The 23930-nt window shown below is 36.8% G+C and overlaps 1 protein-coding gene across 1 annotated transcript in view; it reads right to left on the minus strand.

Annotated features, from left to right (window-relative positions):
• The window catches only part of nbas (NBAS subunit of NRZ tethering complex), a gene marked incomplete in the record, with an annotated part of 171345 nt that overhangs the window by 88225 nt on the left and 59190 nt on the right, over window positions 1–23930 (minus strand). Inside the window, 12 exon segments of the mRNA XM_024290805.2 lie at window positions 945–1058; window positions 1460–1636; window positions 3688–3771; window positions 5740–5897; window positions 7688–7801; window positions 11988–12101; window positions 14092–14204; window positions 15932–16086; window positions 16178–16255; window positions 17649–17751; window positions 17842–17964; window positions 20598–20660. Coding sequence (XP_024146573.1) covers window positions 945–1058; window positions 1460–1636; window positions 3688–3771; window positions 5740–5897; window positions 7688–7801; window positions 11988–12101; window positions 14092–14204; window positions 15932–16086; window positions 16178–16255; window positions 17649–17751; window positions 17842–17964; window positions 20598–20660 — 1396 coding nt within the window.

Genomic DNA, 23930 nt, shown 5'->3' on the forward strand with positions numbered 1-23930 from the left:
AAATCCCCGCAGAGGAGGCGAGCAGATTGGGGAAAAAACACTAAGGGAAATGTGATTAAGATGACTGAGCATCTTCATTCCCTTGGAGTCAGACAGATGAGAGATGGTGTAAACAAATGAAGTTCAGAGCCAAACAAAGCTTTTCACCATCAGGGCATTGTGATAGCTTTATAGGATTCTTGTACACCAAGTTATTTCTCAAGTGTCTGAGTGATGAACAATGAAGTTTCTCCTCTTTCTGGCCTCAGAGCTATCACTTTACCACCAAATGACTCTTGTCTGGATGAAATACTTTCTATTCATCTTTCTTTTGGTGAGATTTTTTTCTTCTAAAGCTGCCGCTTTTCTTCTGTCACTGAAACTTGCAAGATAATAATCTAATCAGGCTGATAAGCCCACTCATAGACGGAAAGACAGAGGGAGTAATTATTGTTGGATGACTGACGGCAGATGGATCAACCCTGGAAATGAAGTGAAGAAAGGGATTTGGAAAAGACTATTAAAATGTCATGAGAGGAGACGTATTGGCCTTCTCAGTTTCCCCCTTGTGTCCACTCTTCCAGCAATCCATATGATTTGTGTTTATGAGTAAGTCATTGCCCACAGTGAGCATTTTCTAAGTGTAAATGCCAACTTCTTTTCTAACTTTTCCTTTCAATAGTTTTTATCTTTCCTCTTTAATAAAGACAAGTTTTTATTTTTATTTTGCTGACTGTTATATTACCTCTTTTAAATAGCTATTCTTTTGATGTAAAGTACGACCAAAGTGCTTTCTGCACTAAGTTACTAAATCTGAAATCAATACTAACGTTTTATATGAAGAAATTGAGTATTTTTAATGAAGTGCCCTTAGTTATGAGTCCGCTTTTTTTTTTTTTTTAAAGATAATGTCCTGACTTGAAGAAATTACAACCCTTGACTCGTGATGTCCGTAAGCCACTTACCGGGTCTACAAAAGGCTCCTCAATAAGCTCCTGATAAAAGGGACTGCAGCCTTGGCGCTCCAGGTTGGAGTTTTCAGACGGCCTATCCTGGTTTGCGGTTCCTGCACTGTGACCCTGAAGAGCCATCAAAACATCATTAAACTTTCACAACATGTTCACAGCACAGTGATCTCACTCTGTCCCACAGCTCCCAACCTTGAATTTTTCTCTTTTTTAGGAACGTGCCACAATGAGTTAGCCTTTCCAACACCACAGACAGCAACAATCCCCACCCGGGCGACCACCTAACCAACCCAACCGCCGCAAAACCACCAGGAACTGAAATATTCAGCGAGGCGGTCAATTATTTATGCTGGAAGTGAGCTCTTGATTGGCTTTTTAAGATGAAGCAATAAAATTTGTGCATGAAAGATGAGGGAGACTCACCGTCTGTCTTTTCTTTTGGGAGTCAGAGAGGAAGGACGCACTAAAGCGAGGTCATTACTCAGAGTTTTAAACGCCGACATGTAGCTCACCTGCAGAGGCCGGAGATAGTTCAAGGAATCCTTCCACCATCGGTGGTCGGTCACTGCAGTCAGAACGGCTTTGGTGGTCAGGCCGGTGGTGGTCAGCACCTCCATGGTTTTAGCTGTGGTTCTGTGCAGCAGCTCTCCTGCTGTACCTGCGGAGGAGCCTGCAGACGCTGCCGAAACCTAAAGGGAGGGGAAACATTTAAGACAATTTTTGATTCTTTACTGTCACTTCTGGCAGCATAGCTACATTTGTTTTTGTTTTTTTCCAGAATAATATGGTTTCTATAACGTCAGCTAAAGCAGAAACCTGGTTTACAGGATAACCCCTTAATGCCTGAATTTGATCTAAATATTTTGTTTTTGTATTCAAGCTAATCCTAAATTAAGTTGAGATAGTAAATTGGATATAAAAGACACAATTTTAGGGCATCTATGGAGAAAAATACCCACTCCCATCTACAGAATAAAGATAATTTTATTTATGCAGAACAATTATTTCCAGTATTTTCACTCTATTGACTGACAAAACTAGATATATAACATTACCTGTGATAATGCAAGTTTGAATGCTGTAAGCTGAACGTGGCCGCTGAAGATGCCAGAGCTAATAGCTGAAAATGCTAAAGCGGATAGGTGAAAACGGTGAAGCTGAAAGCTTGCTAAAATCTAGAAATCTAAAAAACAGCTAAATGCCAAATAAGCCAAAAAAAGGAAACATGTCAAATTTTGGAAAAATTGCTAGCAAAATGCTAAAATATTAGCTAAATGCCAAATTAGCCAAAAAAATTGAAAAATTATGTCTAATTTTGCCAAAAACCTAGCATAATGCCAAAATATTAGCTAAATGTCAAATTAACTAAAAACTGGAAAAAGGTCAAATTTTGCCAAAATTGCTAGCATATTGCTAAAACATTAGCTTAATGCCAAATTAGCCAAAAAACTGAAAAAATAAAGTCTAATTTTGCCAAAAACCTAGCATAATGCTAAAATATTAGCGAAAAGGTCAAACTAACTAAAAAACTGGAAAAATATTGTCTAATTTTGCCAAAACAGCTAGGATAATGCAAAAACATTAGATAAAAGCCAAATTAACCAAAAAAAAACATATAAATGAATGAATTAGTTAATTAAATTGTTTATTTCAAGCAATAAGGTAATAATACATGAAATAACGTCACATAATAAATCACAAGTTGACTGCTTAAAAGGGAGTGGAAGGAAGCAAACTTATATAAGCACGGTTTAACCATACCATTTTATAAATAATGTCTAAAATAATGTCTTATTTTGCCAAAACAGCTAGCATAATGCTAGAATATTAGCTAAAAGCCAAATTAGCCTAAAAAAACTGGAACGTCTAAATTAGCCAAAACAGTTGGAATGTTGCTAAAATAATAGCTAAATGCCACATTATCCTAAAATACCCAGTAAATGCTGAATATTTTTAAAGTTTGAATGGTCTCTCCGGCTGAAAGTATGCAGAAGTTTTTAGGTTTCAAATTTCACAATGTTTTTGAAGAGTTTGAGACATTTCTCATTCATTTCCTATGATGGATATTTTGCTCAATATTTGAAAAACTGTAAAGTTTATGACTACCAAACGTACAATCAGTTACATCACATTAATACACATTATAAGAGGAAATTCAGGGTTTAGTTCTTGCCCAAAGACATTTCGACACATGGGCGGGCAAGGCAGGAATCGAACCCGCAGTATTCTGATCAAGAGTCGACCGCCCTGCTGCTGCACAACAGCCACCACTACATAATCATTTTTAAAGCACAATCAGATTCAAAGACATTAAACCCGCTATTCAATTAGGAATTATGAAAGTTTTTGGAGTCTCTCATAAATACGTCACAGTAGTGAGGAGGTCAGGGATGTAAAACAACAACAAAAACTCAAACACACAATCATTCTTCCATTCATTGTACATGACTGACAAATGCGGAGATCAATACAAGAGGAAAATAATAAAAGACGGCTAAGACTGAACTCTTGCTGTCGCCACACTAAGGGGATCCAATGTAAGTCATGAAACTTTAACAGCCACTCAAAACATCATAAAGCTGGCAGTGCTGAAGAGCAGGAAAAAGGGACATGAATTAACCAGAGGAGCTGAGCAACTTTAACATTATACTGCAACTCATCAAATATGAAGCAGCAAGGAAACACACAAACAACACAAAAAATGCATGCACACTAACATATAAAAAACAAATTCACAAACCTGCAGAGAGTCCGACTCATCGATCTCCATGTCGATCTCAGAACCGACCGGCTCCATTTGGTAGTTGACCGCCTGATACAAAACCTGTTCAGAAAATGATGAGGACAAGTATGAACAGTACAGCTTCTACAATAAAAGAAAAGTCAAATATATGAAGAAAAGTACTAGTTAAAGTAAAGGTTTTTTTTTAACTCTTAAAACTCGCAGGGACTTTTATGAGTTTTATACATGCAAAAAAACAAAAAAACAATGATTGATTTTGTTAATAATTTAATTGGATTTTACAAAGGAAGACCTGAGATTACCAGGCTACCATTGTAACCCTGTGTATTTACAAATAGATTTAAACTTCCTGGTTTCTCCAATTTTACTTTTTACTGCAAAACCTTCTACACTTTAGTGGGATTTTATTCCATATTCCAAAAGCATATTGCAGCAAAGTTTTCAAGGTAAACAAATCAATTCAACAAAACAAACTTATTTTTCTTTTTTAGGAGACAACCAGTAAAAAAAAAAAAAAAAAAGAAAGAAAACTAAGCTCAGAGGGTTGAGGAAGTCTGACAGTCTGTTTGTTGGGGGTTTGAACCCAAGGCTTTGTGTCCTTGAGCAAAATAGCACGACTCCCATTGACCCTAATGGTAAAAGAAGATACTCACAATAAGTTAGGGGTTTTGTCATTTAGATTAGGGCTTTTACTATTTGGTATGAATTTGTATGAAATATGAAAAAGTTCCCTTAGACTTTACTAAGTGAATGAGAAGAAACACTATTTTACCCCCACTAGAAACTAGAAAAGTTGCGTTAGGCTACCTGTGATAACGCTAGTGTGAATGCTTTTCGCTAATTGTGGTCGCTAAAGATCCTGAAGCTGTTTGCTGAATGTCATGAATGTGCTGAACATTTTTATACCAACTCACATAATTTGCAGAAAGTGAACAAAGAATTTGAGGAATTTCATGAAAAAAAAATTACAAAATATTAGCTTAACAAAAAGCCTCATTAGATGCTAACTTTTGAAAAAAAAAAGCTAATATATTGCTAAAATATTAGCTGAACTCCGAGTAAGCTCAAAAATCTTTAGTAGATGCCAAATTAGCCAAAAAAAAAAGCTAAGATATTGCTAAAATATTAGTTGAACTCAGAATTGGATTAAAAAAAATGTATTAAGTGGCAAATTGGGCAGAAACGTTAGCATGTTACTAAAATATTAGCTAAACTCAAAATTAGCCTTAAAAAAACTCAGCAGCACGGATGTCCTCAACATGCTGAACGTTTTGATACCAACTTTGTATAGATTTTAAAGTGCTCAAAAAATTTGAGGAATTGTATGAAGGAAAAAAAAATAATCACAAAAATTACGTAAAATCGTAAACATTTTGTAAAATTTAAAAATGTATGTGAAATTTAACAACACCAAAAGTAAAAGCATGAATTTCCTTAACATGCTGAATGTTTCTAATTGCGGAAATGTGAAGAATTCCCATTCATTTCAATGGGGCTGAAAAATCGCATACATTGATTTTAATAGTAAAAATCGTAAAGTTTACAAATACTAAAAATACAAGCGATAATGTCCTCAACGAGCTGAATGCTTTGATAACAAGATTGCAGAAATTGCTGAAAGTGCGATTGAAGAAAAATAAATAATAAGAAAGAGAAACAAAATCCTTACAGTGTGAATGCTTACAAAGCATGGATGGTAACAAAGAATTACCAAACAAAGCATTTTTTTCTAACCGGACCGCTTTACGTTGAAGACCCCTCCTGTACACAAGGAAACTATAAAGTGGATCGCACAAAAAGAGGTGTCTATCACTCCAACAAACCAAAAAAAAATCTATGACGTGAAACAAACCCTGTGAAATACTTCGTTTTTCACAATACCTTTAACTTATTGAGTAGTGGACATTGCAGCCTTTGTAAATTGGATAAAAAGAGTGGAATTTTTTCATTACATTTGCACAAAGATCTCAGTTTTTAAATAGCTTTTAATAGCACAATATAAAACAGGAACATCCCCTTTGGCTTCATGAGAAAGTGAACGGATGTAACCTGAGTTTGCAGGTCACTGGAGGCAGCCAGGAGGCCCTGGATGTTGTCGGGAGGACAGTGGGTAAGAGAGAAGGCCAGCAGTTCTTGTCGCGCCTGCAGGTCCCCGTAACCCTCGCTCTGGCCAAGCAGGCTGCACACCTCCCACGCCGCGCTGTAACCTGGGGGACACGAAAGGAAGCGGGGATAAGAGCAGATGGTCAAGTGAGGGCAGCCACGAGGACGGGGAGGGGGTGTTAAATGAATGTGTCCTTCCACCTCCAATCTGCCCTCCAAACATTCCGACATCAATCAACACGGAGCAACGCATATTTGTTCGCCGTGAATCACAGAGCGCAAAAACAAAGCGGATATTGATGAGATGTGACAATAAAACACGCAGTAACCTTCCCCTCCTCTGGGATATTAATTCACACTCCAGTGTGAAACCAATTTCACCTTGATGAAAATATTAGCCCGACGCGACAGAGCTGCGCTATAGTTACTCCACACGGCCTGCCACGACTCCATCCTCGCAGATTCAATTATTCCTTTGCGTTCAAAGACTGAGAACTCTGTTGCTTATCTGATTACACCTCCTCTCCCTGCGCCGTCTTCCCATTACTAAAAACAGTGTTTTCAGACATCCATTTTTTTGAAGCTGGAAAACACTGAAGGGATGCCAGCGTTAGGCTTATTTTACACCCTTCCAGCGGAGAGACGCCGACGTAGGATTGAGCGTTATGATTATCGCGGCTATTGGCTTTGTGCATGAGTGCACACAAAATGATTCAGCATGATAGCATGTTGGGAGTCACCACACAAATGAAACACCAAGACGTATCTCCAGATGCTCTCCTTTTTCTTTTGCAATCACCATATTTCGAAATAAAAGTTCAATGAAGTAAAGCGTAACGTGGAGATTTTGTTATTTAGGATTACCCTATTTTCATGAGTTTAAGAGCAGAAAATGTTAAATCAAGAAGAAGAAAACCATATATAAGTCGTACTTTTGGGAGAAAAGTCTGACGTTTCAGAACAAATATGCCAAGCCCAGCGCTGCTAAAAAAATAAATAAATAAATACAAGAACGTTAATCTTTTGATCTGTAAAAGAAAATGATCAAAGTTTAAGAAGAAAACAATCAGATTCTCTTCCATGTTTGCTTTGGACAACACTTCTTCTGGCACTGTCAGTACCTCAGTAATACTTATACTCAGATACAGCGCCCTCTAGCAGTTGTTAGAGGAAACAACCGCTAAAGGACAGTCGGTGTTTACTGGGAAAATAACAAATACATAATCCTATTTATGTCTAATAAAAAAAGAGTCACACCCCTGGTTAAACTATGAAAAAAATGTGACTTGTACTCCGGAAAATACGGTAATTCAGATCCCATGTTCAAACATGTGAAGTGCTTCTGTAAGCAACATTTTTTTTTTTAATACACCGTGAAATTTCACTTATTTTTAACCAATTTGCTGTGTTTCAGTCTACAACTGGATTTAAATGTTTAATCTATATAAAAATAGCTATAATAATAATAAAAAAAACAGGAATTTAATGTGCAATAACAAATACTTGAGTTTTTGATCTTTAGTTCGTATTTATTGATTGCCTCAAGTCAATTGTGGACATTTTTGAAGAAGAAAAATTGGCAAAGATGAGGAAACTTGAGTAAAATTAACAAAAAAAATGTTTCTAAAGACCCAAAGTACCTTCTACTAAACGGTACTCTGTGTTCAATTGAAGTGCTTTTTTGTGGGCAAAATACTACTTTTTTTTGTTTAAACAAGAATTTAGACAGATTTTTTGAATATATTTTTATAAAAAGCAACTATTAAAGCCAAATAGCAATAAAACTATGTGTTATTGTGCAATATTATTTCCCGTTGAATAACTTTACAGCAGAAATGATTGTGATGGGATGATAAAACTATATAAGGAATACGATATTCCAGTAATTTCAAACCTGCAGCCATGAGGTCCTGACAGTGGATGTAGGAGGCCTTGAAGTCCAGGGATTGGAGAGCTTGCTCGGCCAGCAGGGTCAGCACCTGCCCTCTTCGTGTGGCCTCGTCGTGTCCTGAAAACCCAAACACACACTCAGAGGTGCAGCTTGCAAACATGAGTTGATTCAAACATTTTAAATGAAAATAGGTCAACGATGAGCAGAAAATGCAAGTTATGGGCACTCAGAAGGCAAAGATCCTGTTTTCTCTTGGCAAACTTAAAGACAACGTGAAGGACAATCCAACAGGAATAAAAAGAATTTATTGGATTGAGGATCAAGGAGGAAGCAATCAAAATATGAAGTGTTTTGGTCTGCATTTAGTGACAGAAACGAGGTGTTTGCTCAGAGGTGGAGGTGGTGTTTGTCAAGTGATTTCCAGGCTGGCTGCTAAAAGAGCGTCTTCAAAAGCTGTCAAGCCCTCAAAATGAGGGAAGTTTGTGTGTTTTTTCTGTGCGTGGTTGTCTGCAAACCTTCGTTCACCCCATGTTCCTCTGAAGTCAAACCGTTCTGAAGCGGATCTTACTCAAAAATGTTAGAAATTAAACAGAAATATTTTCCTTTTTGCTAAAAAGTGTCAAAAATGACAATTAAACAGAAAATATTGTACTAAATATTTTTTTTACTTTAAACTGAATCACAACAAAAATCCTTAACTCAGACTTTTTTATTATACTAAGTGATTGAAACTTTACATTCTTTGTTCTTAATGATATCCAGAGCATTTCTGCAGAATCAACCTACAGGATTCTCAACTGCATTAAATATTCACCACTGAGCCCCAGAGGCATGCGCCCTTCAAAAGGCTCCTGCCTGCATTTATTTATTTAAAAATGTTTATTGCTCTTCTCATCTTCCTTTACTTTTTTTTTTTTCTGAAACCACACGGTGTGCACACCCCGCTGGCATGAGGTAAGAGGCGCAGACACAGGAAATGCCACCAGGTCGGCTAGCCGGTTTCTCTTAGTTGGTGGCACACTTCAGAGCGAGGAGATGACAGCGTGAAGATTGGAGACATTAAAAAGGAAGAGCTAAAACATGTAAGGATCTAATATATATATAAATATATACACACACAGTGTATTTAATCAAAATACACTGTATTTCAGTGAATTTATTTCCCTCCTCGGTTAAAGAGTGGATTGTAAACAGTCATTGTCAACGGGATAAAAGCTGAAAGAATTTTAATTAAAGAGGGAAATCTGTTTGGGTACATTGATATAAGCATCCGTGAGGATTTAAATATATTAAAATCTAAAAAAAAAAAAAAAAAAGCTGAGATGATGAGCTGAATTTTGAAAGTGAAAGCCCTCTGAAAATGAAGATTACAGATTAGAAATGTCTGAGGCTTTTCCTTCAAGGGTTATTAGATTGTTGACGCATGCTGCCGGAGGAGTTGAATATTAAATTTGGGCAATTTTATTAAAAACAGAAATCCCATCCAGCTTTTACCTTTGAGTCCGATAGATATACAGAAGTAAACATTTGTCAAAATGTATCTTTAATTGTATGAATGTTTAGTAAGCATTCACATTAAATTGGTGCTCCTGCTCCTTTCTGTATGTTTTTCGGCACGTAAAAACTCAATCACATGCTAAACGATTTCAGCAAAACATAATATTACTGCTTGTAATTTTGGTATTCACAAACTTTATAGTTTTTGAAATATAGAGGATAAATATGCCCCATAGGAAATGAATAAGAAATTCTTCAAATTTCTAAATTTTAAGTAGATTAGCAACAAGGTTTTAATATATATTCATGGGCTATGTTTTAATATTTTATAATAATTAAAAAAAGAAGAAGTTTACCTAATATTTTAGCAACATGCTAATGTTACTGGCTAATTTGGTTGAGGAGTTTTAGGCAGTAGCTAGAAAGTAAGCAATGTGCTAACTTCTTTTTTTATTGCTTATTTGGCATTTACTGAGGGTTTCTTTATGCTAATTTGGAGTTTAGGTGATATTTTAGCAACATGCTAACATTACTGGCTAATTTGTTACCTGCTGGGGGTTTTTTAGGCTAATTTAGAGTTTAGCTAATATTTTAGCAACAAGCTAACATTTTTGACTAATTTAGTTTACTGAGGAATTTTAGGCTATTTTGGAGTTTAGCTAGCTTTAAAGCAACTAGCTAGCTTTTTTGGAATCTACTAAGGCTTTTGGGGCTAATTTGGAGTTTAGCTCATATTTAAGCAACACATTGCACATTTTTGCAAATTTGGAATTTATTAGGAATTTTTAAGCAATTTTACTTCAAAATGTTTAGAAATTTAAGTCAACTTTAGCACTCTTTCATAGTTCTTCAATACAAAATTTACAGTCTTTTAGCAAATTTAATATTTTGAAAATAGCTTTTGCATTTTCAGTAAATCCCTTCTGCAATTAAAGTAAATTGCGTTACCATTTTCAGCAAAAAACTTCAGCATCTTCAGCAACTACTTTCAGCAAAAAGCATTTACACTACTATTATTGCAGATAATGCAACCTTTCTAGTTTCCTTTTGCTGTCTGATGACTTTTTGAGCTTTTTTTTCTACTATAAAATTCCCTCTATTAACTAAAAGGTTTCTTGTGGGAATGCTTAATATTAATCTTTTTACCACAACCTCATCTTTTTATATATATATATTTCCCTCTTTATTTATTTATTTATTTATTTATTTATTTTACTTTTGTCCCGTTTGTAATGAGTTTTTACAATTACACAATAAATCCACAATGAACCTGAAACTGTCAAAAAAAAGAAAAGCTTAGTGGGAAATTCAGTCATTTTTAGTTGCAAAAATTGAGATCAAATCATTTTGTGTTTTATTGCAAATGATCAAACATGTTGAGACAAATAAAAATATAAAAATCCACAAAGAAAGCAAATAGAAGGTCAAAACAATGTGAAAATGATCTTTTTTTAAAAATGGGCGAAGATCCATGAAAAATTCCAAGGATTTATTCAAAGGGAAATCACAATTATCGTCATAGCTCCTGTTATGTTTACTTTAACCCAAATATTTCAACTTTTCGAAAACTTAAATTTTAAATGAATTAATTTTGTGAACAGCCGATGTGATTAACAAACTACTGAGATTACTGAGGGGCTGCACGGTGGCGCAGTGGTTAGCGCTCTCGCCTCACAGCGAGAAGGCCCCTGTTCAAATCCCGGCTGGGACCTTTCTGTGTGGAGTTTGCATGTTCTCCCCGTGCATGCGTGGGTTTTCACCGGGGACTCCGGCTTCCTCCCACCGTCCAAAAACATGCTTCATAGGTTAATTGGTGACTTTAAATTGCCCCTAGGTGTGAATGTGTGAGTGACTGGGTGTGTGATTGAGGCCCTGCGACGGACTGGCGACCTGTCCAGGGTGTACCCCGCCTTCGCCCATCAGTAGCCGGGTTAGGCTCTGGCACCCCCGCGACCCCGAAAGGGAAGAAGCGGTCAAGAAAATGGATGGATGGATGGATGAGATTACTGAGGGGTTGATTAGTATCACTTAATCTCAAACATAACTACCAGTATTTAGATCCACAGAGTAACAATATTTAAAGTCCTTTTTTTTATAATGAAAAGAAAGTATTTTTTTTCACAATAAAAGAACCAGTAATGTCCTTAGAAGGAAATTGATCCATAAACCTCTTGAATCCATATTGCATCTTGCAATTAAGGATCAATTTAAAGAAATATATATATTTTTAAATCCATTCCTTGCATAGTTTTTAGTGTGTTTCTTAAAAAAATGTATTTAACCCAACAGATTCCATTATGAAGAGTTAAGTTATGGTTAAAGTCAAATGTCCCTGACAAGCTCATAAAAAAACTGACTTTGAATGGAAAGGTTTTTAAAACTTAAAGTGTAAAAAAATAAACTTCGCTGTGCCTAAATGCGCAGAAAATTATACAGCTTTACTTTGAAAAACCTTCGTAAAATGTCATTGACTAAAAGGAATATTGACCGCGCTCGCAGCCTTGTACTGAATCTGTCTCTGAAAGTCAAAACTGTCAAAGTTAATGTTTACTTAGAGTGAAAATTGCTTGCTCCTTCAACGCGTGTGCATTTAAGTATTGATTTGACTTGAAAGCTGTTTCATGAAGATGAATTTTTTTTGCCATCGTGAGGAAAGTGTCAGGAAATCGCCGGGAGTAGCCACGCTTCGACGCATGTGGGCTCTTTTCCTTACCTCATCTCCTCGGTAGTGCTCAAGAGCTGCTTTTATTTCAACTAAAAAAAAAAAAAAAAAAACAAGATGATTGGGGGTCGTGTGTGGGTGTACCTGACACTCGGAGAAGCGAGGCCAGACTGAGCAGAGTGGTGGACTGCTTGTAGGCTGCGGAGCAGTGGGAGATGCACTCCTGGATCAGAGACAGCCGATCAGATCGCAGTCGCACTGGAAGGAAAACAGGGGGAGGAAGTGGGAGAGAAGAGGAAGGGGGGGTGTCAGACTCGTTTGGCTAATTACAGTGTTCAATCTGGAACAAGTTACGGCTGATGATAAAGCGAGGGGAAATTATGCAGAGTGAATGATGAAGCAGATGCTTTCATGATGTCAGGAACATAATAAAGAGCTGTGTGATTCGCACAAAGACGGCCAAACCCGACCAGTGATATCCCATCTGATGATGATATTGTCTGTGTTTTTTTTCTTTTTTCTGCATAATCAAACAGTGTAGAAAGAGATAAAACGAGCTGGTGAAAAAGTACTACTTTTACCCAACAGTTTAACAGTAAAGAACAGTAAAGTGCTGTGTTTAATTAACCAGCGAATGCTATTTTTAAATAATCTGCCACTCTCACTATACCAAGACTATAATAATGTTGGCAATTTAATTAAATCCTTCATAATGCTTGTAAATGTGGAGTCATCGTTTCAGCTCCCAAAGCTTTTACAGATTTGCTCTCCAGTTATTTTCTTGCGGTTGATGATAGAAAAAAAAATCTCCACTGAAAGAGCCAAAACCAAAATGAAAACACAATTTTTAAAAGCCGGTTATGTTTTGTGCGGAGATATATATCTGATATAAAGGGTCAGAACTTAACCTCTCCATTGTTGATGTTCTATGACATCGCTTAAGACGTGTACCATCAAGGTGACCAGCATAATTCCAGTGGATTCTGAAGCGTCGAAAAGCGGCTTTTCGACGCTTCAGAATCCACTGGAATTATACCTTAATTTTCTTTATCTATATCCTCCAACATGAGAAAATGCTACAAAAACAAGCTTAGCACTGCCAAAAAACATCTTTAAAAAGCTAAAAACACTTCATGTGGTCAAAATAGGATCAAAATTCCCCTCAAGCAAATGTTCAACACTCCCAAGATTTGTCTGAGTGAAGGACTTATTTATTAAAGAATAAATAAAAAACATAACCTACACTATTTTATATTTTGCTTCCAGAAGTGGTACTTCTTTTAAAAGGGTGCAAACTTTTTTTTTTTGGATTCAAGTTGCAGAAAATACCCAGATTTATTTCTTTTTTCCTGCAAACCTGAGCTGAACTTGCGAAACAGCAGGTTTGGAGCCTGCTGTCCCAGAGAGGATCTTTTAGGCTCGGCATCACTTTGGGCGAAACCTAGAGAGAATTCTGCAGAGGATGATGTGCATGAAGCCTTAGGCTCTTTAGGAAGGCTGCGAGAAAAAGCCTCAGATGGATTGCTTCTGTTCAAATTCTTCAGCTTCATACTTAACTACAAGAGTGAAATTTAACAGGAAAAGAGCTTTTACTTTGTGAGCAAGAAAGAATTTTTTTAAGCGCGTCTGCAGAACCATTATGACCTTGAATGAAGAGTCCAAATAAATGTTGCAAGAGCACTATAAGAGCTGTGAGGCCAGAGAGGCCATGACCACCAAAAGTGGACATTAGAAAGTAATAACTGATCCATATGCCACAAAAAAGAAATAATTTGTTTTCACCTCACTAGAACTCCGTTTTCTATCCATTTCCTCTTACAAGGTTTCCTTTCTTATTCATTTTCTCTTCCATTTTTCAATTTCCTCCAAAGTGCTCGCCTGCTTTCAACTCTAAGCGAAGTAGACGGCGGTTTATGGCTCTCTCTGTCGCGGCACTTCAATGCGAGCGGCTCAGCCTGACAAGAGCATAAAAGGAAGAGGCCACAAGTCAAAGTGGCCAAAGGCACCTCCCGGCAGAGGTGAGGCAATCTGGGGCTGAACCGGTTTATTCTGGCGGGACCGTTTCCCTGGACAGAGAAATAGAACCCTTTGAGGCCGGGAAGCGGGAAAACAGATTGATTGGGTTCACAGCAGGAGCAAAACCTTCCAAACGTATGCTGAATGTGGGGATAAAAACATGAAAATGTAACTCTTAATTAGGCTGCCAGGCAGATGTTTGTCTGTAATTAACCACGAATGAGACACATACCTTGAAGTGGCAAAATATGGACGCCGAAGTCATCCAACTGGGTGAGGGCAGTGATGAGGTCCAGCTCCTCTTCGATGGGTGGAGGTCGGTCAGCGATCAGCTGGAGACACGCCCTATCAAAGAAAGCAGACAACGTTTCAGCGTCCAATCCACAACACTTTCAATTTGATACATCAAACAGTATTGCACTATTCATTGAGGTACGCATTAAAGACTGTTAAGCCTAAAGTGAGATCAAAAATGGATTTTATTTACAACGTCTGGAGCGATTCACTGGATTTAGAACTAGAGACTTTCCTCTTGAAACACAATCCACACTCATTACCCCTAATAGGATTATGCAGCGCATCCCTTAGTATCAATGTAACAGCAGCCTGAAAGAGTGAGTGTGCCTTTTTGAAAGATACGGACAGCAGTGTCTGAAGAAAAGAGGGAATAGTGATTGACTTGTGTTGTGCGTAAATCCCAGACGAAACAGCGGCTTAAGGAGGAAATCTGCTGTCCGCGTGAGCGGAGGACTTGTCCTTGGTTTCTTCTACACATAGTTTCTTATTTGTATGGAAAATAGACAAGAATAGCAGTTTTGCCTTTGCTAAAATGAAACCACAAGGAAGGACTAAGTACAAAAACAAAACCCCAACTGGACTGCAAATAGAAACATTGATGGAAAAAATAAGGAAATCTGCAAATTAAAAGATAAAGGGTTATTTTACTTGCTATGTTTTTTTCTTTGTTTTCGCTGCATTTTTTTGCAACATAATATCTTTTTTTATCTGCAGTAGAATTTCCTTTTATTTGCAGCAGTGTTCCTTTTTTGCAACATAATTTCTTTCTATTTACAGCAGTGTTTCTTTTTTCAATTTCTTTTTTGCTTTCACAGTTACCTTTTGTTGCTGCGACAGCAGGTCTTGGCCATTGTTAAAGCAATTTTAGATGCAAATATGACAACCTTAAGTGCAAAGCTACCCTTTCAAAAATTTGGCAAACACACAATCACACTAGAAAAAGTCTGTGATCAAATATTCTCTTTTTTCTTTTGTTCTAATTACAATGAATTGTCACAAATCACAGGGCAAATATGTCAGTCTTTTATAAAAGTAATTTTAGTGCTATCTGCTGGAGTAATTTTTAAAAAGACTGCATTTTAAATAGTATTTTTCTGGATAACATTTTCTTTGTTTAGAACCTTGATAAATTCTGTTTCTATTATTTTTACAGAGAGGAGCACACTTTTGTATTTAATTAAAATTGGCTACAAAAGTTAACTCGGTCATAAACAACAAAAGCTACACATTAATGATGATAATTGTGTTTTTTTTAGATTTCTTGAGATTCCAACGGTGACAAACCTCAATTATTAATTTCCGTTCACTTCTGTGAACAAAAGGGGACGCCATCCATACATCACTATCAAATCAGAGTCCCTGATTGGTCAAAATCAACCTGGGTTAACTTTCAACCCGTGTTCAATGCAACATACATTTAGAGCGTATAGCCTAGAAATGGTCTTAAAGATGTGCAAAGCGACGCCTGTGAGTGAGAGGTTTGAACGTGGAAGTCCAAAACCCGTGTAAAGGCATTTTCATAGACTTTTCATTGAAAGTGGTCGCTCAAACCAAGCCCAGTGTGAATGTAGCTTCATGCATTTTTTTGCTTAATGTTTATACTATGATAAGTACAATTATAATCATGCACATACATAATGATAAACTTCACACTGTAATAATTGATTAATGCTGCATTACACTGTCGTTTCCAATAAAACTTAAACTATTTTTTTATTGAAAATGTAAGAAACTAGTTATACAAATTCAAATTTGAAAGTATAAAAATACTTCACCTGGCCAGATTCATGCAGGGGTCTGTGAGGGATGTTGAAGAGTTGAAGTACTCTCTCGCAGCAGCCAACACCAACTCTACACTGCTATCATAGGCCACCCTGAGAGCTGAGGCTTTTCCCCGAAAAGTCAAGCTGACAGGAACGTCCTGGCTGACCTGCAGACATTCATTCACATGTGGAGATCAATGAGAGCGGAAAACTGATTATAAGTGTTTAACACTGGGAGAAGAACGTCATTCAATCTACCTTGGAGCAATGCATGTGCTGCCCCGCCAGGCGGATGTTCTCCACGCGGCTCGAGCACAGCAGGGACTCGACAAAAACCTGCCGCAGTCAGGAAACAGAAAATGAAATGGTGTTCAGCGGAAGTTAGAAAAAAGCAGTTTTGGAGGAAATGCTTGGTGCTTTAGCTAAACTCTAAAACCAGGCGCTCTAAGACAGGGGTGTCAAACTCAATCGCACAATAAGGGGCCAAAATCCAAAACACACCTTAAGTCGCAGGCCGAACAGGATAAACATTTATTGAACACTCTAAAACTACATTTTTTAAACTTTAAAACAGTAGTTTTTTAACATAATTATGAACTTGATATATAGCATTACCTGCAATAATGCTAGTGTGAATGCTGTAAGCTTAAATAACCACTGACGATACAACTGTTGATAGCTGAAGATTCTGAAATTGATAGCTGAAATCACTGAAGCTAATAGCTGTAAACACTGAAGCTGATAGCCAGCTAAAATATAAGCTAAATGCCAAATTAGCCTAAAAACTAAACAAAAAAAAACTTAGGTTTGTAGAAAAAGCTAGCATGTAGCTGAAAAAAATAGCTTAGCTTCAAAATAGCCTAAACAACTGAAAAAAGTCAAATTTAGCCAAGAACAGCTAGCCTGTAGCTGAAATATTAGCTAAAGTCCAAAATAGCCTAAAAAAAAAAACAAAAGCCTAAATTAACCAATACAACTAGCATTTAGTTGAAATATTGGCTAAATTCCAAAATGGACAAAAAACACAACTAAAAAATGGGAAAAAGGCATAAATTAGCCAAAAAAAGCTAGCATCTAGCTGAAAAATGGCTAAACTTGAATATAGCTTAATAAAAACCTTAATTTGGCCAAACCAGTTAGCCTGTAGCTGAAATATTAGCTAAAGTCCGGAATTGCTTAAAAAAAGCCTAAATTAGCCAATACAGCTAGCATTTGGCTGAAATATTGGCTAAATTCAAAAATGGACAAAAAACACAACTAAAAAACAGGAAAAAAGCATAAATTAGCCTAAAAAGTTAGCATGTAGCTGAAAAATAGCTAAACTTCAAAATAGCTTTAAAAAAAAAGCTTAATTTAGCCAAAAACAGCTAGCATGTAGCTAAAATATTAGCTAAACTCCAAAATAGCCTTAAAAAATCTTTGTCAATGCCAAATTTTAAACTGTAATTTTTAACTATAATTATGTATAAAAAAAGGCAGGGATATTATTCCAGAATAAATAAACTTAAACCTTAAATACCTTTCAATATTTCACTCTCCATACTGTATGTTGTCAAAATAATACAAGTAAAAATAAGCCCAAGATAACATTGGGCCATTAATAACAATAAAATAAAAGGATCTGGAGGGCCAGGATTGCCAGAGCCGGCCCCCGGGCCTTGACCTTGACACATGTGCTCTATTAGATTATTACTGCTTCTGACATATATGGACAGTTGGGTTTTAGTACCTGATGACAAGTCTCTGGTTTTAGACATGCGTAAACGTTTTGCTGCATGTCAAGCAAGTCCTGCAGCAGACCTTTCCACACAGTCTCACTCACTGGAGGCTTCCTGCAAAAAATCCACATGCTTTAAGGATTCAGAAACCATTTTGGCTTTTCAGGCCCATTCCAGAAAACACATTTGGTCTTAATTTCATACTTGCGGCCGGTGTGTCGGCACAGCTTGACCATCAGCTGGTGAGCCTCTTCTGCACTGTTTTGGCTGTTCTTCACGTAGGAGATGGGCTTCTGTAGGCCGTGCTTTTCCAGTATCTCCACCACACTGGAGGAAAAAAAAACATTTTATATCAAGTACATTGTGATTAACAATTATATAAAAACACATTTCAAAATTAACCTCTATGATCTCAAAGGTTTTTAGAACTGACAAAAAAAGGTCAATGCACCACATTTCTATTGTTTTGATTGAAGTTTATACAATGCTTCTGGCTTAAAAAACTGGTTAAAAGTTATCATAATAGAAACAAATTTCAGATTACTATTCAGATTAAAAATAAACCTCAATTTCAACTAAATCTGATTCTATATTTTGTATTTTAAAAGCAATTTAATTTATTATTACTAATTGGATACAACAAATCTCTAGATTTAGCTGCAGAGATGAACAATAAGACAAAAGTGAAAAATAAATAATAGTTCAAATTAAATAAATTAAATAAACGTTTCAACCAGGCCTTAAAATTATAAACCTACTGCAATTGGCCTTAACTCCACCCCTTTTCTGATCACAACTGCATGTTATTTGAGAAAGATTTGGACAGTTTTATTTTTTACAAACTAAACTGTAGAGACAAATAAATGAGAGTTTTGTGGTATTCCCAAAGGAAAATATGAATAAGAGACTTTTCTTTAAAAAAAAAACATTTTTATGGAGTATTTTGCTTTATTTTCGTGCTTGAAATTACATATTTATTTTCTAACTCCCACCACAAAGGCTTCAAGAAAGCATGATAATCATATTGGCTTTTTTGCTTTCATTTGCATCTATTTTTGCAAATATAAAACCTTATGAATATAAAATCTTACACAAATAGAAGAAATAAGACCAATATTCACTTTTTTAAGGATGCATTATTTTAAAGTAAAACGAATGCGGTTGGCAGGGTTACAATCATTTGGTGAATTTAAAGAGATTGTCTTTCAAATGGAAACTTAAAAAGTTTGTACATTTGGGTTCAACTTTTACAGTTAATCTTATTTAATATTCAGATTTTACAACAAATTTTGACTTATTCTAGTAAAAAAATGTATCAATTCAGCTGGAAAATATTTAAAAACAATTTATCAAAGGTTTACATTTAAATTCAAGCTAAATAGAGTTTTGGGATGTGAAGATTTCATGAAAAATCTTTCAACTAATTCCAGTTTGTCTAAAATAATGCATCATATAACACTTCCAAATCATATTTTTCACGGGTTCATTCATTCAAACAAAAAAATGAGACAGCGTGACTGGAAGCAGGAGGTTTCCCAGTTGGAAATGTCAAAGCAGAGGAAGAGTGAGTGTAGCAAAATGAAACCAGAACAAATCACGGGAGTAAGACAGAAAGTGGGCACGATCCGAGCCGTTCATTATCCTGGCAGCGGAGGGCCATTTGCGAGACACAGTGCAGATGGGGAAGGCACAGAGCAAGACAGAGAAGCGGGATGATAAACTGCACATCATAGAGACAACACCTATTTGTAAGTGTGTGTGTGTGCATCCAGGAGCATGTCAATGCAAGCTGCCGTATGTGACCGAGGGAAAGAGTGGTGAGGGATTAGCATGGCACCCTCCGTCTCGGCAGGGTCGCGCTGCTACAGATGTTCAGTCTCAGTTGCAACTCATTAGCATAGTAAGCAGGTGCATGTGTACGAGTCCTGAAACGTACAACTCTGTGTGCACGATTGCTCAACTTTGTGCTGATGGGAGTGTCTGCACATTTCTTTTGGCCACATTCGACTCCTTGCTTTTTGCCGCTCGCTTTATCCGATTCTGTTCGACTTTCCGAGCTCCCCGAGGTGTGTTTGTGTCTGCATGTAAATATGTGCAAAGGATAAACTGGGCCTTAACGCCGGCTTGCTTCCTCCTCCTGCTCATCATTATCTACTGTATATTCCAGCTCCCTCCAGGCTCCCAGAGCCTTCATCCTCATCCTACGTCCATCCTTGTTGTCACTACTTTGTATTTGGAAGTTGATCCTGAGAAGAAGAGCAGGAGAAATAGAAAGACCTGCACCAGAAAGAAAAGGGCCTGAGGCTTTGTGAACCCCGTGAGACGCAGAGGTCCTTTGATATTGAATAAGCGAGGGGAGTTGACTGTGCACCCGAGCCTCTTTACCAGCTCAGTGTTTTCCATCCAGTTCACAATGGGGGAGGAAAATAACAAGCATTGCCACACCGCGAACATTTCCAAAGCGACGCACGACTAATCACTAAAGTGAAGGGCTGCTCGCTGTAAAAATGACCCGGTACTGGCTGAGGGGGAGCAAAATGGAAGACAGAAAAATACTCACAGCTTGAAAGAAAATTTGGAGGCATCTCAAAGAGTAAACCATGATTTTCTTAAGTATATCCATATATATGAACATTCAAAAACAAATAATTTACAAAGCTAGCTGATCACCGCTAGCTCGAGCTGCTAGGTTTTCGGAGAAAGTGTTTGTGTTAGCCTGGGGGCGGAGCAGATTGTCTCACGTCGTGACATCAGCATGTGAGAACCCGATCGTTTTCATGGGTATGGGAGTGGCTGGTGCTGAGAGTGCAGTTTTTCTTAGAGAATTACTCAGAAATTAGTGAACTGATCAAAATAGGTTGTTTATAATGAAGAATGAACAGCATAGCACACTTAAAAAGCTCAAAAAGTTGAGTTTTTATGTGATGGCCCCTTTAAAGGACGGAGGGAAGTCATGTTACCTGAGGTGCTTTTCAAGTTTGTCCACGCGGTCATGAAGAACTGCAGTCGCATCCGTCTGAGGTCTGCAAAGAGAGCAAAACCGACAAAACTTAACCAAAGTGGAGAAAGAAAAAAAAGTGTCAATAACAGAAGTTTACACAGAACTCTGCAGGTTTTCCTCTAAAAATAAAGCTTCATGATCTTTTTAGTTCAAGGTATTTTAGTTCAGGCTGGCCCGTTTTGACAATAAAATAACCATTAGGGCTGGGTAGCATCAATAATTTACAGAATCTATTTGATTCACAAGAGCCTGGATCGATTAGATTCAGATTTCTTTTCTTTCAATCCACTTAATTCAATTCGATTCAATTTAATTTTGAGTTTACACATTTGTACACATTTGTTTAGAAATACAATGATAATCTACTATATGTTTTGAATATATTTACATTAATCTGATACAGTTCATATATTGTAAAATGTATTAGTGAAATAATGAGATTGTTAATACCATACAGTGTTACTTGGTTTCTCAAAAGGAAAATCTCTAACAAAAATTTTCAGATTATGAACATTTTAAACATTGTTCTGCTTCTCCAGGAGGGCGTTTCGGTTTGGCCACTAGGTGGCAATCACACTATAGCAGGACCCTTTTTTCAAGAAGAATAAGCAAAGAATGAGCAAAAAAAGGCGGTGTTTTACACTTTAAAAAATATTTCCTTAACAGAGTTTGTAAGTTTATAAATATGTTAATTTACTCAGCAATGTTTGTTTACGTCAACTGAGGATTACCATTAGCCGTCCTATGGGAAATTCCATTAAACGTTAGCTTGGTAAGATTTATAAATCGTCTATATTTTTGTGAATCGATTATTTATCTATTAAGCTTAAATCGACTCAAATTAATTAATCAATTTGATTAACGCAGCCCTAATAACTGCGCAAGTATGCATAATTTTTTAATGAGTTTATATGAGAACAGGACTGAATTGCCCTTCCCCCACACGCTCCAAACAGGAAGTAATAAAAAACAATCCACTGTAGAACAAGTTATAAACTGGCCAATCACATGCCTCAATAAAAGTAAAAGAAAATCAACTTCCAACAAGCTCAATCCTGATTGGTGAGAATGGTTGCGATAGAAACAATAACTCGGACCAATCACTACTAACTGACATCATCTGGATCCAAAATGGTGGCGTCCATGTTGCAAAAAAAATGGATAGCCTAAATGCTATTTTCTATGAGAGAGTCCAGTTCTCATTAAATCAACGATTTCATCACACAAAACGTCAACTCTGGACGTCCAATCCCTCTGCTCCACCTATGACGCCCCTCCTCCATTCATTTACCCCCTATAGTCCTCATTCTTTCCCTGCCTCATCTCTTGTTCTTCCCTGCATTTCACACTTTCCAGCTGGGGGAATATCACGTTCTCTTGTGAATATTTAGACCTAATTTTACAGCATTACCAAAAAAGGAGAGGCTTCTGACATCAAAATATGCAACAACCAAGAGAAAGATGGCAGTTTGGGAGCTTTTTTAGTCACTCCTGGGAGAAATGGTAATTAGAAAAAAGGTATTGCTTATACAGTTTGGCTTTAGGGTTTGCTAATCCACACCATGGAGAAAATAAATCGGTCTAGGAAAGTGAAACATCCCCTCTAAAGTGCAGTACATTTTTCTGAAAAAGCAGTGCATGAATATTTTATACTAGTGTAAAAATAAAAGCGTTTTTTGATTAAGCTATTAACAACTGCTACATAAATTACAATCTAGAGTGTTTTTTTAAATTCTGAATAGTATTAACCCCCTTTTTTTAGTTCATTTGAATTTTAAGATATTTAGAAACATGAGTTTGTTTTGTAACTAATTATCTTGTGATTTTTTTTCTCCTGTTTGTCTCCTAGAAGCACTTCTTCTTTCTAAACATTAAAAATAAAATCAGGTTTGGGTAAGTGCTCCTACTCACATCCTTCAACTGCGTCTGGATTTACAGCCAGACAGCAGAAAAATGTCAGCAGCCTTCCATCACTTCTGTAGAAAACCCCTTTAGCTCAAAAAAATAATGTTCATAGTGTTTGGATTAAGTCCAGCTTGTACAGGAGATTACAAATGTAGTCAAACCTGGCAGCTGGAATTAGTCAAGTGTGCTGAGAATAAATCCGAAGCATCGTTTACCTGAACAGTCTTCACTTTTGGCCACACTGATTAGACTCTATAAAGCCACTGGTATTTTTTTCAGTCTCAATTTTCCAGACACATGTATTCTAAATTTGTTCTGAACTTCAGGAGAAAAAAAAAATCCCTTTAAGGCTTTATTGATGCAAAGTGTGTGTGAAATTCTGAAGGACAATGCCTCCGGCCACAGCTGTCATCACAGCCGAAGCATGAAAATAAAAAAAATCGCACCTCAACTTGCCCGCAGAGGACTTGTCAGTTTGGTACAACACTACACTTTAGTTTAGAGCGACCCCGTTACCCCACCACTCCCACAGCATCTTGTGTCGGCGGAGCTACTCCCTGTTGTGAGCGTGTTGCTGAAATGTATACAGTCGCAGCTAGAAAGTGGCAACAAGGCAGAGAATAAAACTGCCTAAAGTCTGAGCTACCTGAATTCAACAGTTCCCCTTTTTTATCCTAAAATTGATTCAAATTTGTACCAAAAAAAACTTAAATCTAGCTTTCTCAGTAGAATAGGATAAATCATTCATCCATTCCAGGGCCAGAGGTTACTGGAGCCTGTCCTAGCGACTGTTGGGCGAAGACGAGTACACAACGAACAGTAGAAAAACAATGAGAAAAAGGCAAAAATAAAAGAAGAAAGACACATATCTCATCTTAAAACAGTTCAGTCTAAAACCATGAGGTCTGTAAACTGATTCTGGGTGGTCACAAAAATCTTTGACTCTATAAAGCTCAAGAATTTAAATTTGGATTATCTGTATTAAATTAGCAAATGATTGTTTTTTCTGCCTAACTTTAAATTGGTCTAATAGTGGAGTCAGTGATAAAAAATAATGTTGTGGTAAAAGCACTAAATTTGGCATGGATGTACTTTAGGATTGCCTCTTTTAGAAAAACATGTTAGCCAAAAGAAAATACACGTTTCTAATATATATATATATATTTATATATATATATATATATATATATATATATTAGAAACGTGTATTTTCATCTAAGTATGACTTGTTTCTATTCATTAATGCTTGATGAACCTCATTCCTGTGTTTTTTCCCTCACTCCAAAAATCGCAAAAGCCTCACTGAGAATTTCCGAGACCGCCCTCCCTTCTCCTGCCACACCAAATAAATTGCATTACAGATGAAAAATGTGTGTGCAAAAAGAGG

Source organism: Oryzias melastigma, linkage group LG24, assembly GCF_002922805.2.
Source record: "Oryzias melastigma strain HK-1 linkage group LG24, ASM292280v2, whole genome shotgun sequence".
Lineage (NCBI taxonomy): Eukaryota > Metazoa > Chordata > Actinopteri > Beloniformes > Adrianichthyidae > Oryzias > Oryzias melastigma.